The sequence below is a fragment of the Cervus elaphus genome, chromosome 17, assembly GCF_910594005.1.
Source record: "Cervus elaphus chromosome 17, mCerEla1.1, whole genome shotgun sequence".
In the NCBI taxonomy this organism is placed as follows: Eukaryota; Metazoa; Chordata; class Mammalia; order Artiodactyla; family Cervidae; genus Cervus; species Cervus elaphus.
Window position 1 is genome coordinate 32,156,083 of NC_057831.1, and position 13,820 is coordinate 32,169,902.

The following is a 13,820-nucleotide window of genomic DNA, read 5'->3' on the forward strand; positions in this document are numbered from 1 at the left end:
GACTGAGTTATCAAAAATGGGAATGGTTTGAAATCCTTATGATCAAAGCCTGAGTTTAGCTGGGGTTGAAATTATAGGAAGACGAAGTGAGTGAGGACAGCCAAAGCAGATGGAAGCTGAATGCAACCTACATGGAGTGTGATAAAATGTAGGAAAATGAGACATAGTCTGCAGAAAATAACATATACCTTTCTAAGGAGCTTTAATTTTTCTTAAAAAAAAAAAAAGTAAAAGATGAAGCCAGGTTTTTGAGAAAAAAGTGAGATTTTTTGAGACGTTTAGAGATGCAAATGTTTTTAGTCACTCCCCAAATCCTTTTCTATGTAATCTTATTTTTGATCTTCAACTATATCCAACCAAACTCCATCTGAATCTTCTTTGAATTTGCACATCTTAAAAAAACAAAAAAACCTGTGCTGAGTTGTTTCTGAGAATGATCTTCCTCACTGTCTGTGACTTGGTTTATTAAAATGCTTTTAAACGAAACAGACTAAATGCCTGGGTTTGAGTCATGAATTCTCCACAACTTGGCTAAGTGACCATAGGCAAGTCACTTTAACTCTTGGTTTCATCCTCCACACTACTGGTATAATAGGAGTACTTACCTCAAAAGGTTGCTGTGAGTATGGAATGCTAATACATGCAAAATTTGTTCAATTGATTTGGCAATAGTAAGCTCTACATAAGTGCTAATAATTATTCTTTGGTCAATTTTAAACTACTTTTTTTTTTTTCCATTCTCTATGGCATCTGTCTTGTCACTGCATCAAGTATATCACTGACTGAAATATGTGGCTCTAATTACAATGATATTCTATTTTTTATTACAAAACACAGCATATAAAAGAGTTCCAAGTTACATAACCCAGAGTTTTAGCTCTTTCCTTATAAAAGTACTAAACATTCCTATGTAATCTATTTCCTTATTTTTTTCTTTATTAATTGCCTACTCCACTACATTAGACTTCCTTTTAGATTTCTATTATCTATCAGTTTATTCTTTTCAAAGTCTAGTTCATATCTTTTATAGCTTTACCTATGGAGATCTAAGTATTTTCTTACAGATTTTACACTTTTAGTGTAGCAGTGAAGCAGTGAGGATAACAATACATCATACTTTTGTAAATATTTTCCAGCCTATCATTTGTAATTTAATTTAGTTATTATTGGTTTTGACTTATTGATAATTTAAATTTTTGTATACATGTAACTATTGATAGTTTTCACGTCACTTATTCCATTATTTTTATGTTTCTGAAAGATACCTTTTTTCTTTCTGGTATCTATTTTTTCTACCCTCTGATAACAACATGGCTGCTTTCCTGGGGAATCAGCATTTTCCCTTGCTTCATCTGAGTACTGTCCATTGAGCTCCCCCCACTGACGTGGGTGCATGGCACAGGCCTGGTACCAAGAGCACGGCTTCCTCCCAGCCATCTCAGTGCTAGAATTGTGTGTAAAACTGAGGTTTTGATGGTGAAAAGAATCTATGTTCACAATGAGATGGAAAGGAGGATGAAATCTAAGTCTGGACCTGCTGAAGTCACTTTGCTGCCTGAGAAGGAGAGCATGCCTAAGGACTGAGACAACACAGTGGAAAGCAGAACTGAGATGTAGAGACAGCACTTTCAAGGCCTGAGGACATGAGCCTGGATCTCATCCCTGCATGGTTGTGAAATATTAAATTATCTTTTCACTTCAACTGGACTGCCATTTGCAACCAACAACATCTAATTAATCTAGCAGAGAAAAAACCAGAAAGTTTATTTTTAAGATAAAGAATTCCTGAATCAATTTATAAGCAATTGGGAAGAAAAGATGTGATGGAAACTAAAGACATAAAAGGAAAGTAAAGAAAGATGGAGAGGAAATTTAAATTTCACTCTATGCTGATTAGCCTCAGATGTATCTGATCACCCCAGAGTCCTATAGGATTCTAGATGCATATATCAAATACTTATTTCATTTTCTGTTTGGATTACTCCAAGGGCATATCCACAGTGGTTAAGGGGTTGGGCTCTGAAGTCAAATATCTTAAGCTCTTGTCCTGCTGCTGTGTGACCTTGGACAAGGTGCTTAGAATCTTATCTGTGTAATAGGAACAAAAGTTGTATCTATTTCAAAGAATGGTTAGGAGGATTTAAGGAGTCAGTACTCATAAAGCTTTGGAATAGCATCTGGTTATTTTAGTGTTAGTTACTGTTACTCTTTCCAAAATGTTACTCTTGATCCCACATTCCCCACCCTCCACCAAATATTTCCTTCCTTAGTTTTCCCTAAGCCAGTAAAGGGTCCAGTTTCAATTCAATTGTACTGAGTGGTTGTGACCAAATGTAACAAGCTATATAGTCAATGGACAATAAGCTTAAAGTGATAGGAACAGAAGCCCAAACTTTAACCTGGTAATAAAGATAGAAACTTCTTTTAAATAAGGCCAAACTTAGCAGGCTTTGGGAGGTTGGTTAACTCTATTAATAAACCATGAGATGTCATTGAACAATTTCACAGAAGTGTTATTATCTAATGTATGTCTTAAAATGTCCCTTGACTGCTATTCATTCTTTTTTGTCACATCTTTCTAGACACTAACTTTCAGCAGGAAAGCAAATGTACAAAATAGTTGCCCCAAATAAGGTTACATTTTAGTAGTGGAAGATAGATGAACAAGAAGATATAGTAAAATGGTGGTATGTGTTAGAACAAGAACTCAAGATAAGGGAATAGGTAGTAGCTGTTTACGGGGTGGCTATGGAAGGCCTCTGTAATAACTTTTTAGCAGAGACCGGGAAAATGAGATGGAGAGAAAGATACGGGGCAGAGTAGTCTAGGAAGATGGGGCGGAAGTACAAAAAGTCAAGTTCAGCAAGTGTGAGGAAGAGAGAGGAAGTCTGTGGGCCTGGAGTGTGGTGAGGGAGGAAGAGAGACGGAATTACAAAGAAAGTTCGCTGGGCAGAGTATGCAGATAATTTTAAGGACAGTTTTTACTCTTGGGATTGGAAAGCTATCAAATGGCTTTCAGCAGAGGAGTGACTGATCACTCTGGCTGCTGGGTTCATAATATACTGAGGGGAGTTAAGAGTGGAAAGAGGTGGGAAAATGGGAACAAATGAAGCCTTTCACTGCTGCTGTAGCTAAAAAGATAAGAAATAAAACTTTTGAGTAAGAAGATATCATTGACTTTGCTGGTTCTCTTTGCTCTTTCCTATGTAATCTATCAGCAAATCCCACAAGTCCACATTCAAAATATATGTTGAACTTTTATATATATATATATATATTTTTTTTTTTTTTTCTTTTTACCATGAAACCTGATGAAGATTTCACCCATCTATCAGAGCCAGCAGATAAGATGAAACCTGTTTGTCTTCCCTGCAAAGCATTCCTGAATTCATTTGCTAGGCTAATATTCACAATAGTTTTATCTTGCAGATGTGGAGATTGCAATTCAAAGAGGTTAAAAACTCTCTGAGGCTCACAAGGCGGGTAACTGTGTTCCCCGCGTTCACAACTAATGTCTGTTTCAATCCAAAGTCTGTGTTGCCGCTAAGGACCAGAGAAGAGGTAGAAGGACGTTGAGGTTGAGGAGTAAGAAACAAGGACTCACACTAGATCCACATAGTCTTTGAGTAAACCATGAGTTTTAACAACTAGAAATGAGAAGTGTCAATAATGGAAAGTAGGACTAGGAGGAGAGACTTGAAAAGTATAGAAAATGTTTGAAACAACCACTGTGGAGACTGAAATAAAAAAAATCAATATCTAATAAATTAAAGGACAATGGAGAATCAGTGAAGGATCTGTTGTTGACATTAGCTAGTAGGACACTGAAGTGAATTCAGCCCGCCAAGTTCATGACCTTCTATAGCAGTAGCCACGTGCAGGATCAGAGAAGTATGGATGGAGATGAACACAGGGAGCACAGAAAAAGATGGAGAGCTGAGGATGACTTGAACAGAAATATATGCTTGAGTTTCAGTAGAGTGAGAAATTCACTTGTATCACTTTCATGATATGCTAGAGGCCAAGAAATTTTGCCAATTTTTTTAGACATGCGGGGACCTGATTTCTGTTCTTCATTAGTGAGATGCATGCTACTTTCCTTTTGTTGTGTTTTGCCAGTTACATGTGTGCTCCTGAGGGGGACTTGTCTTATCATCGCTACCAGACAGACTTCACAATATTTTCTTCTTATGCAACTTTCTAACAAATTTCAGTATCAACATAGATGCCCCTTACAATAATCATTTGGGGCCTTTTTTTTCCCCAAAAATATTATTTTTGCAGAAAAATTGAGCAGAAAATACAAAAAGTTCCCATATACCCTTCTCTGGTCTGCATTCCCCAATACAATTTTTCTTAACATCTTTCATCAGTATGGTACATTTGTAGCAACTGATGAACAAATATTGATACATTATTATTAACTAAAATCTACAGTTTATATCAGGGTTCACTCTTTTATGGGTCTTGATAAACACACGGTGTCATGTATTCACCATTACAGTACCATATAGAATCGTTTCATGGCCCTGAAAATCCCCTGTGCTTCACCCATTTGTTTCTCCCTATCTTGCCCAATTGGGGGCCATTTTACTGAACTTAAACTCCAACTCCTTTTGTCTCCTATAATATTTCTACTGTGACCCACAAGGTCAGCTTCTGTTAATACATTCCATCCCTAGAACGTCTACATTTCAGTCTCTGGTAACCTCTTTCCATTCTACTAGTTCTTTCATGTCTTCACTTAGACTTAACCTGTTTTTCAACCTCATATTCATATTCCGAGTACTTTTCCCAAAATTTTATCCAGTTCTATCTCCCAACTCATGACCAAACTCCCTTGAACATTTTAAGTTTTCTTTTATCTCACTAAATTTCCTTGCTGAGTTCATCCAGTATATCTCAACCTTGATTATGGATGTTTTCATCTTCACTGCTTGGGCAGCGTTGTTTTGGCAATTCCAGCCCTGGTTGTGGGGTACCTCTTTGCTGCTGCTGCTGCTGCTGCTAAGTCACTTCAGTTGTGTCTGACTCTGTGGAACCACATAGATGGCAGCCCACCAGGCTCCCCCGTCCCTGGGATTCTCCAGGCAAGAACACTGGAGTGGCTTGCCATTTCCTTTTCCAACGCATGAAAGTGAAAAGTGAAGGTGAAGTTGATTAGTCATGTCCGACTCTTCGCGACCCCATGGACTGCCGCCTACCAGGCTCCTCCGTCCATGGGATTTTCCAGGCAAGAGTACTGGATGGGGTGCCATTGCCTTCTCTGGTACCTCTTTGGGAGACACACAATCAACTGGAGCATTACCAGCTCCTGATACTTGCATTTTACATCTTCTCTTTTGTGTTTTCATTCCTTCCCATGACTTTGTGATCAATCCCTGTGATTAAATCTCTCCTCTTTGAAATTCCAAGAGTGGTTTCTATTTTCCTAACTTATATGAGTTGTGTTGTAAATACTGATAAAGTAAAATAAAGTTGTCAAAATCATTCTTTAAAATGTACACATTAGAATCTAAATATTATAGTGATTTGAACCCCACTTTTCTCAAACAGATGGGGATATTTATATCATGTCATTTTTGAACTATGTTTATATTCCACATTTGCAACATTTTTATCCAAATATAAAATAAAGGCATGCTTAAAAGTGTTTTTTATTTTTGCTTACCAAATTATACCTTTGTACAAAAAGTATATATTCAAATTCAATCTCTGTTGAACAACCTGTGACCATAATGTTTCAGGTGTAAAATATTTCTTTTGGATTGAGTCATCATTACCTTAGTACACAATATATTGATTCATTAGACTTTAAAAATGCTACCCAAAAAGAGAACTAAAAACTAGAATACACAGCTAACTCATAGTCCTCCTTCATGGTTTTCTTAATTTTTTGTACTTCCATCCTAAACTTGATATACTTGTTATTTTCTATAGTATCAAGGTCTCTGTGTTCTTCTCACTTTTGTTCTTTTACACCAGAGAAAATAATTTATCAGTCACCTTAACTCACACATAACAATTTCTCCTATACAGAACAGAACATATCTCTAATTTATCTATTTCACATTGAAACATCTTTTGGCTAGATCTGTGTTCTCATAAATTTTAAGAGCATATTAATTGCAGAAAGTTATAAAAGTAGTGGCTCAGATAAGGAATGGAGGAGACTTTGCCACACTGTCAGTTTTTAAATCAATTCTATATGTACATTTATGCAATTCCTTGCTCTCCCTGGTGGTATTTTCCAGTTTAAGAATTATGTACATACTTGATTATGTACATACATGATTCCTGACATCATGTTATAGTGGAAAGTCCCTTTAATATGAGATCATCCCAACCTGATGTCTCAGTGCCAGCCTTGGAAATCACTGTTGAACAGTCATATGAACTCAGAAATTTCCCATGTTCCCTCTCTGGATCATTTTTAATGTATTTTTCCATAATCATCATGACAAAGACCCTAGAAAACATTCTTTTAATTTTGGTTTCCCCTTAGGAAGGCAGACAACCTTGTTAATTTCATGTCTTATGTCATGTAGAGAGGTATTCAATGGCAGTATTTACTGTTATTTAAAACATACTTAAATCCATGAAAAAAAGCCTACACTAGTAAAAATATATATAGCAATAATAAGCTTACTTTTCTGGAGCTCTGTCATACATCACTATGCCAATTCAATAGTGATATTTTGCTCTACAGGGGTAAATAAACCTGATAAAATTTTAATATGATGTGTGTATAAGCCAGATAAAATTTTAATATGATGAGTCTTGAATAATCTAAATTACTTTATGATATTTTTACTGCATGACTATTTGTGTATTTGAATTGTCATTTTTAAATTGCTTAAAATTAGAGCATACTTCTCTATTGGTAATAGAAGACAGTTAAAGAGAACTCTGTGAACCCTCAGTATAACATTATCGCAGTCATCCTGTAATGCTGACTGCCCTTTCCTCGTGAAAATGTTCTCTTCCTGTACCACACTCTCAGTTTTCTTCCCATCTCACTACCTGTTCCCGCAAACTCTTATGTAGGCTTCTCCTCTTTTAACTGCTTAACAAGTATTTCTTAAAGCCCAAGTCAGAATGGCTAAATATCTTTTTGAAGGAAGTAAAAATCTAATTGCAGCAAATAGTGTTAGCTGCTCAGTCGTGTCTGTCTCTTTGCGACCCCATGGACTGTAGCCGACCAAGCTCCTCTGTCCATGGGATACTCCATGCCAGAATACTGGAATGGATTGCCATTTCCTCCTCCAGGGGATCTCCCTGACCCAGGGATTGAACCGAGGTCTCCGGCATTGCAGTCAGTTTCTTTACCCTCTGAGCCACCAGGGCGTGGGGTGGGGGGCATCTAAGTAAAAGTACACAGTAACAGCATGGATCACAAGTCCCTTGAAAGTCTATGATCTGACAGATTAGGTGAGTAGTTCTAATTGCAGTAAATACATTTATAGTTTTTCCAGCTAAAAAAAACACACATTTGTCAGTCAGCTTTTTTAAACCTGAATTTTTGCTTTGTGAAAGGACCCTGCTGATCTTTATATTATCATATAATAATATGTTCTTACATGCAAATAAGAACAAATTATTATGAAGAACATCTGATGCGAAGAACTGACTCATTCGAAAAGACCCTGATGCTGGGAAAGATGGAAAGCAGGAGGAGAAGGGGACAGCAGAGAATGGGACGGTTGGATGGCATCACCAACTCGATGGACGTGAGTTTGAGCAAGCTCTGGGAGTTAGTGACAGACAGGGAAGCCTGAAGAGCTGCAGTCCATGGGGTCGCAAAGAGTTGGACATGACTGAGCGACTGAACTGATGAACATCATACTATTGCTGTGTGTGATTTTTATGTAATCAAGTCTTAAAATGATTTTAGAACATTATAGTTGGATGCGATATTCCCACTAAAACACTTGTATCCCTCATTTCATAGGTGAGGAGGTAAGTCTCAAAAATTTAACTAACTGGAGCAAGCACACAACCAAATTAAAAACAGAAGCAACATCATACTAATTTTAATGCTTATTACTTTTAACTAGCATTTATTAACAGTAAGTGAGGTTTACTATTACTTGTCCACTAAGATAACTCTTACAGATTTTTATCTACTATATACACAGAAAAAACTTGTATAATGTTTCTTCCTTTTCCTTATATTTATTTTAATATAATTATTTATTTGGGTTCAGTTCAGGCAGGACTCCTCAAAAATACAAAGATAGGATGCTTGTTTTGTGTTTATAGTAAGGAACATAAGATAAAGAGTCATAGATTTAATACGAGCAGTGAGGATTGATGACTCCTGTTTTCCTATTATAATCCTTATATTAACCTTTTACAAATAAAATTACATATGTAAAGGGTTTATTAAATAAACTGATACTATTTTTCAAGTTTTAAAGAATCTGGAAAACAGCTTTATTACTTTTCCTACCACTGTCTTCAACACCTCTTATTTGTTTCTCTTCTACATCTCTTGGGAACAACTTAGCTAGATCCTTTAGTTTTTTGAAAACTTTTATAAATAATTCCAGTTCTGGTAATAAGGGAATATTTTTTAATTGGGTTAACCCAACAAAGAATAATGATAAATTCTAGGTCAAGTTTTTAAAAAAACCCACAAATTGAATAGATTGTGTATCAGTCAAAAACAGGCATAAACTATAGGCTCTTCAACCCTTTAAAGACAGTAACTGCTTGGGGATAGCTCCTTTTTTCTATAGCTCATTCACTGAGAACACACCTCAGTTAGGCAATAGAAGGTAGGTAGAGCTCAAGCAGAAAGTCAGAACCTTATTAGCTTGATGTGTCAGAGGGCAGTGTTTGAGGTATCCAGACTGTCCAGAAATCAAAACAGACTCACATAAAGGAGGGAGCCACAGAGAAAGTAGCCCCATAATCTACGTATAAGCTTCCCTCAAATCATTGGTTGACTCCTAACCAACACAAGCATGAGAATAATTCTAGCTATCTAGAATAAAAAAGCTACTGAATGAACTTAATGGAAATTGGAGATGGCAAAGAAAGAATCAATAACCTGAAAGCACATCAAGATGTATTAACTAATCTGAAGTTCAGAGAGTAAAATATCATAATAAAATGAACAAGACCTCAGGGATGACCACCCCTCCACTATAAAAAAGGAGCAAAGTACAAATGATGGCTAACTTCTCATCAGAAACAATATTTGGCAAAAGACAATAGAATGATATATTTAAAGTCATGAACATTTAAAAAAATATGTATGGTAGTGAATGTTAACTAGACTTCTTGTGGTAATCATTTTGCAATATATCCATACATCAAAGCACTATGTTGTAAACTTGAAACTATTTATATTATGTCATAAACATTGATACATAACTATATTATGTATGTATGTTAACCATGTTATGTATCAATGTTATTGTGAAATAATGAAACCATTTATTATTGTATGAAAAATTATTGAATGATAATTTTGCTTTGATTTTTGAAATAAAAAGTTACTCTTGCTTTAAAATCACCAGCCTTGATTTTAGGAATAATAATATTTCACCTACAATATTCTTCTCACACAATAAAAAAGTATAAAGAAAAAGATATTTTGATTATAAGTGATTGTGTTCTGAGACTCAGTGCTCTTGTCAAACATAAATCAGAATTAGCAAGGTCACTATTTGAAATATTTGAAAACACTAAGCAAAAAGTACCTAGTGAAAATAATCCTGTCAACTCAGAATTTGTTATATGCTAATAATATTATTCAAAAATGAGGGTAAACAAAGAAATCTAAGGTAAGCTAGTGTAAAGGGTATATGCCACTTGTAGGACTGGATGTCAAGACATTCTAAAGGGAATTTCTTCAGGTTGAAGTAAGTGATACCAGTTAGAAGCTCAGACGTAGAGAAAGGAATAAAATGCCTCAGAAATAGTAGAAAAATAGTTAAAATATTAGACACTGTTTCCCTTCCTTTTATACCTTTGAAAGTCAATTGATTGTTTAAATAAAAAAGTATAAAATTTTACTTTGGAGTTCATCAAATATAAATATATAACCACAATAACAGAAAGGCTATGGTGAGTATAAATGGAATTATATTGCTGTATATTTATTATTTTTTCGTTTATTATTTTTTAAATGAGAAATTATATGATTTTAATCTACATAAGGTGTGGTAAGTTAAGAACGCACATTACTATCCTAGACTAACCACAGACAAACAAACAAACAAGAACCAAATAAATACAAATAAGAAGCTAAAAGGGAAATAAAATCAAACACACAAAAAATCAGCTAACCCAGAGGAAGGCCAGAAAGGAAGGAACAGAGGGAAAAATGAGATACACAGAAATCAAAAAGTAATTTACAGACCTAAATATGACTATTCAACTCATAAGGAAAGCATAATATTTAAAAATGTGGTGCACTTAGTAATAGAGCTTCCAAAAAGGAAGCAAAAACTGACAGGAACAGGGATAAAGTAATGGGGAAATTTAAAACACTTCTCTGAGAATTGCAGGAACAAGGAGAAAAATACAAGTAAAAGTAGATTTATCTTATTTAGATCCAAAAATGAAATGATCAGTTCCTAAGTGATCAGAATCTTATTTATTTCTTGAACTTGTGTTTTAAAAGAACACAATGACATGAACTGTGTTGGAAAAGGCATCGTGACTTTGTACCAAACAGTGATAATATGTTTGGAGTATAACTTTGGTAAAGGTAAATCCTTGCTCTAAATATTTTTCTATTATAGGACATATTTTGAAATTTAGGTTTGTATTGTCATCAATTTTTCTTTCCACAAAGTTCATGAAATAGTATTGGCTGAGACTTGCATTCAACACCACCACCTAAGGCCTTGCCTTACACTTATTTTAAATGAGATTAGCTTCCAAGGGTTATAGTCAACTTTAGATATGTGATAAACAAACAAATGCTTACCTTAAACACTAGTTCTCCTACCAAGCCATTCCATGTTCCATCTTCTTGTGGACTTCCATACTTGTGATCCGGTGCAACATAAATTTCATAGTTAAAACCCAGGTAGTTGGATAAGGCATCCAGAACATCAATGGAGAAGCCTTGGTATTTTTTCGGCTTACCCAGGACATTTTCAGACACCATTACAAAAGGTTCTTCCTATATGGAATTAAAAGAAATCATTGGTGTCAATCTATATTGCTCTTTTAAAGCAAAGATTAATTCTTAAAAGAATTCAGCTTACAGTCTAAAATTGATTTCATATTGTGAGAGAATAACTTTGAAATAAAACTTATGTGTTACTAATGCATCATTTTATCAAACAATGTTTAATCACCCAGTTTCTTGTCATCTCTCATTTAATTATTACCATATCAGAAAATTAGATGCAAGTGATTACAAAACTTCAGGAACCATAAATTCATTTCTCTTGCCATTTCAGGATGAACCTAAGATTCATCAACAATAATAATTACATTTAAGAAACCATGAATTTATTGTTTCTATCCTCTATATTTGTAAAAATACACAAAAATATTTTAAGAGATATAATAGACACAAATTGTTTTGAAAAGTTACAAAAATTCTAAGAATTTATAATTTAGTTAAAATTTATAATATCACATTTACTGGGAGTTATTTGCTAAGTAATTTTGAAACTTGGATATAAACACACATTTCATTGCAAAAGTAGTTTCTCCACTACTGTTATGAGAAATTCACTTACCTTTTTGGTAATCTGTGTAATTTAGTAAATTTAGCAAATTGGTTTCCATTTCTACCTCTTTCATCTTTTTGCATTGTTGTGCTGTTACAGTTAACAAATGGTCCCCTTTCACTTTCTAGAGCACCTGTTGTAATGAGTCTGAAATTGGTCTGACACATGCTGGCAGACTACAGAAAATTAGATAACCTATTTCTTAATTTCCTAAACTTGTTCAGAAAACTTTCAGCAACAGTAATATTTACAGATAACCATCCACAGTGTATATATCTACCTAGTCCTGTGGGCAGGTTAAAATCTATCCTCCGTCTAAGTCAGAATACGTAAGGATTATAACCTTAAGGACTCACAAAATAGCCTTCATTGATTTTTAAAATAATACTTGGCTTTTGGCTCTTACTCAAAGACACTAAGTCAGTGCCTTATAAAATCAACTGCATCTATGATAGGAATATTGTCCACCATAACATTCAGTTCTCCATAAATATTACCGTAAGTTTTTATATTGTACAGAGGCAAGAGAGCTTAATTTTGCTTCAGTAATGCCTTTTTAAAAATAATGAAAATAAAGTAAATAATCATTTAGATATCCTATTTCACTTTAGATACCCAAGAGACCACGATGCTCATCCATAACTATGTTGACATTGTGGTATTTGTAATTTTCAAAAAATCTCGGTTTTCCAAATTGCTGATACTTTTTTATTAAAGAAATGGTCTTGTTTAACTGTTTATAACTTATCTTAGAGCAAAATAAATCAGTAAATGAACAGTTAGATGAAGGAGATGACTGCTGTTTGTTCCCCAATAGTGGGAACAATTAATTGTTCTTCATTAATTATACATATCTATTTTTAAATCAGCAGTTGAGAATATAGACAATCCACAGTCTCCCGTTAGGCAAAGTGAGACCATGTGACCAGTTCTGAGAAGTGTGATATAACCAGGCTGGTTTGTGCAACTCTTGTGTCCTTTCTGCTTCTTCCAGCTGGAGTGAACACATAACAGCTGGAAGCTCTGGTAACTATCTTAGCTCACACATAATAGAGAAATAATACAGAAGTGTATGTCCTTGACATTTGAAATGCTATAGAAGACTCTCACTGACTACTGCTCTAAAACGTAAAAAAAGAAAGAAAGAAAACCTCCATTTCTTATTGTTGTTAAGCTCCAGATATTTTTTTCAGTTTTACCAGTATTTGATGCTAATGAACAAAGACAGATTGATATATATCAATAGGTTGGAAACTTTGAGAATGAATGAAAATTTTTAACAATTCTGACTTGTTTAATCTAAATGATATCAACTAAATAAAAAGTAAAAATCCAACAAATCCTTTAATACTATGCATACAATACAGAACACTTTCTTGATTCTAAATGAAAACTTCCAGCTAACATAGCAGAGTTTATCACTGTTCATTTGGTTGTTTGGACAAAACACAGACCTAGTTAATGATAATGCATTGCACGATGCATCTGTGACCTGAAGTCACAAAGTCATTCAGAATAGTTCAAAGAAATTCCAAAATAAAGATCATATTCAGAGAGCATGAAAGTAAGATCAGGAGATTCTAGAATTAATTGGGCATTGATTATTTATATTATGTTATGCATGCTGGCACAGAGAGCATGTACTTATTTCCTTATACACATCTCATTCATTGCTATATTTTGAACATCTATCCATCGACAAACTAATGAAAAGATGCTTCATAAAAGACTTTATTGGTCCTCTACCAATAATTTTGACCATGTATATTCTTTATTTATCCATGGACTTAAAATCTAACAAATCTCTTAGGTTCAGCAGCAATTTAATCACCAGGAAATGGAAAACCAGTCTTTAGGGTGACATTTGGAAAATTAAGAGGACTAATTATAATGCAAAGATAACTGCTCTATGTGGCAAAAATAATACCCCAATGTATGCTTTCATATGAAATAGTGATTCTTTTCAATTCTATTAACATATCTTTAGAACAATTGTTTAATATGCTAAGTTGCGTCATATTTGCTTAGTATGCTGAATTTACCCCTAGAAAATATTTTTAATTGCAACTTTATAAGTAAATCCCTAGGCAAATGGATCCCTTTCAGAAGTTTGTTGTC

At 34.4% G+C, this 13,820-nt stretch overlaps 1 protein-coding gene across 2 annotated transcripts in view; it reads right to left on the minus strand.

The window, feature by feature from the left end:
* Window positions 1-13,820, minus strand: part of GRID2 (glutamate ionotropic receptor delta type subunit 2) — a 1,554,957-nt gene that overhangs the window by 365,988 nt on the left and 1,175,149 nt on the right. For both annotated transcript variants that reach the window (XM_043871276.1, XM_043871274.1), the window contains exon 10: window positions 10,946-11,143. In XM_043871276.1, coding sequence (XP_043727211.1) covers window positions 10,946-11,143 — 198 coding nt within the window. The remainder of the gene's footprint in view (window positions 1-10,945; window positions 11,144-13,820) is intronic.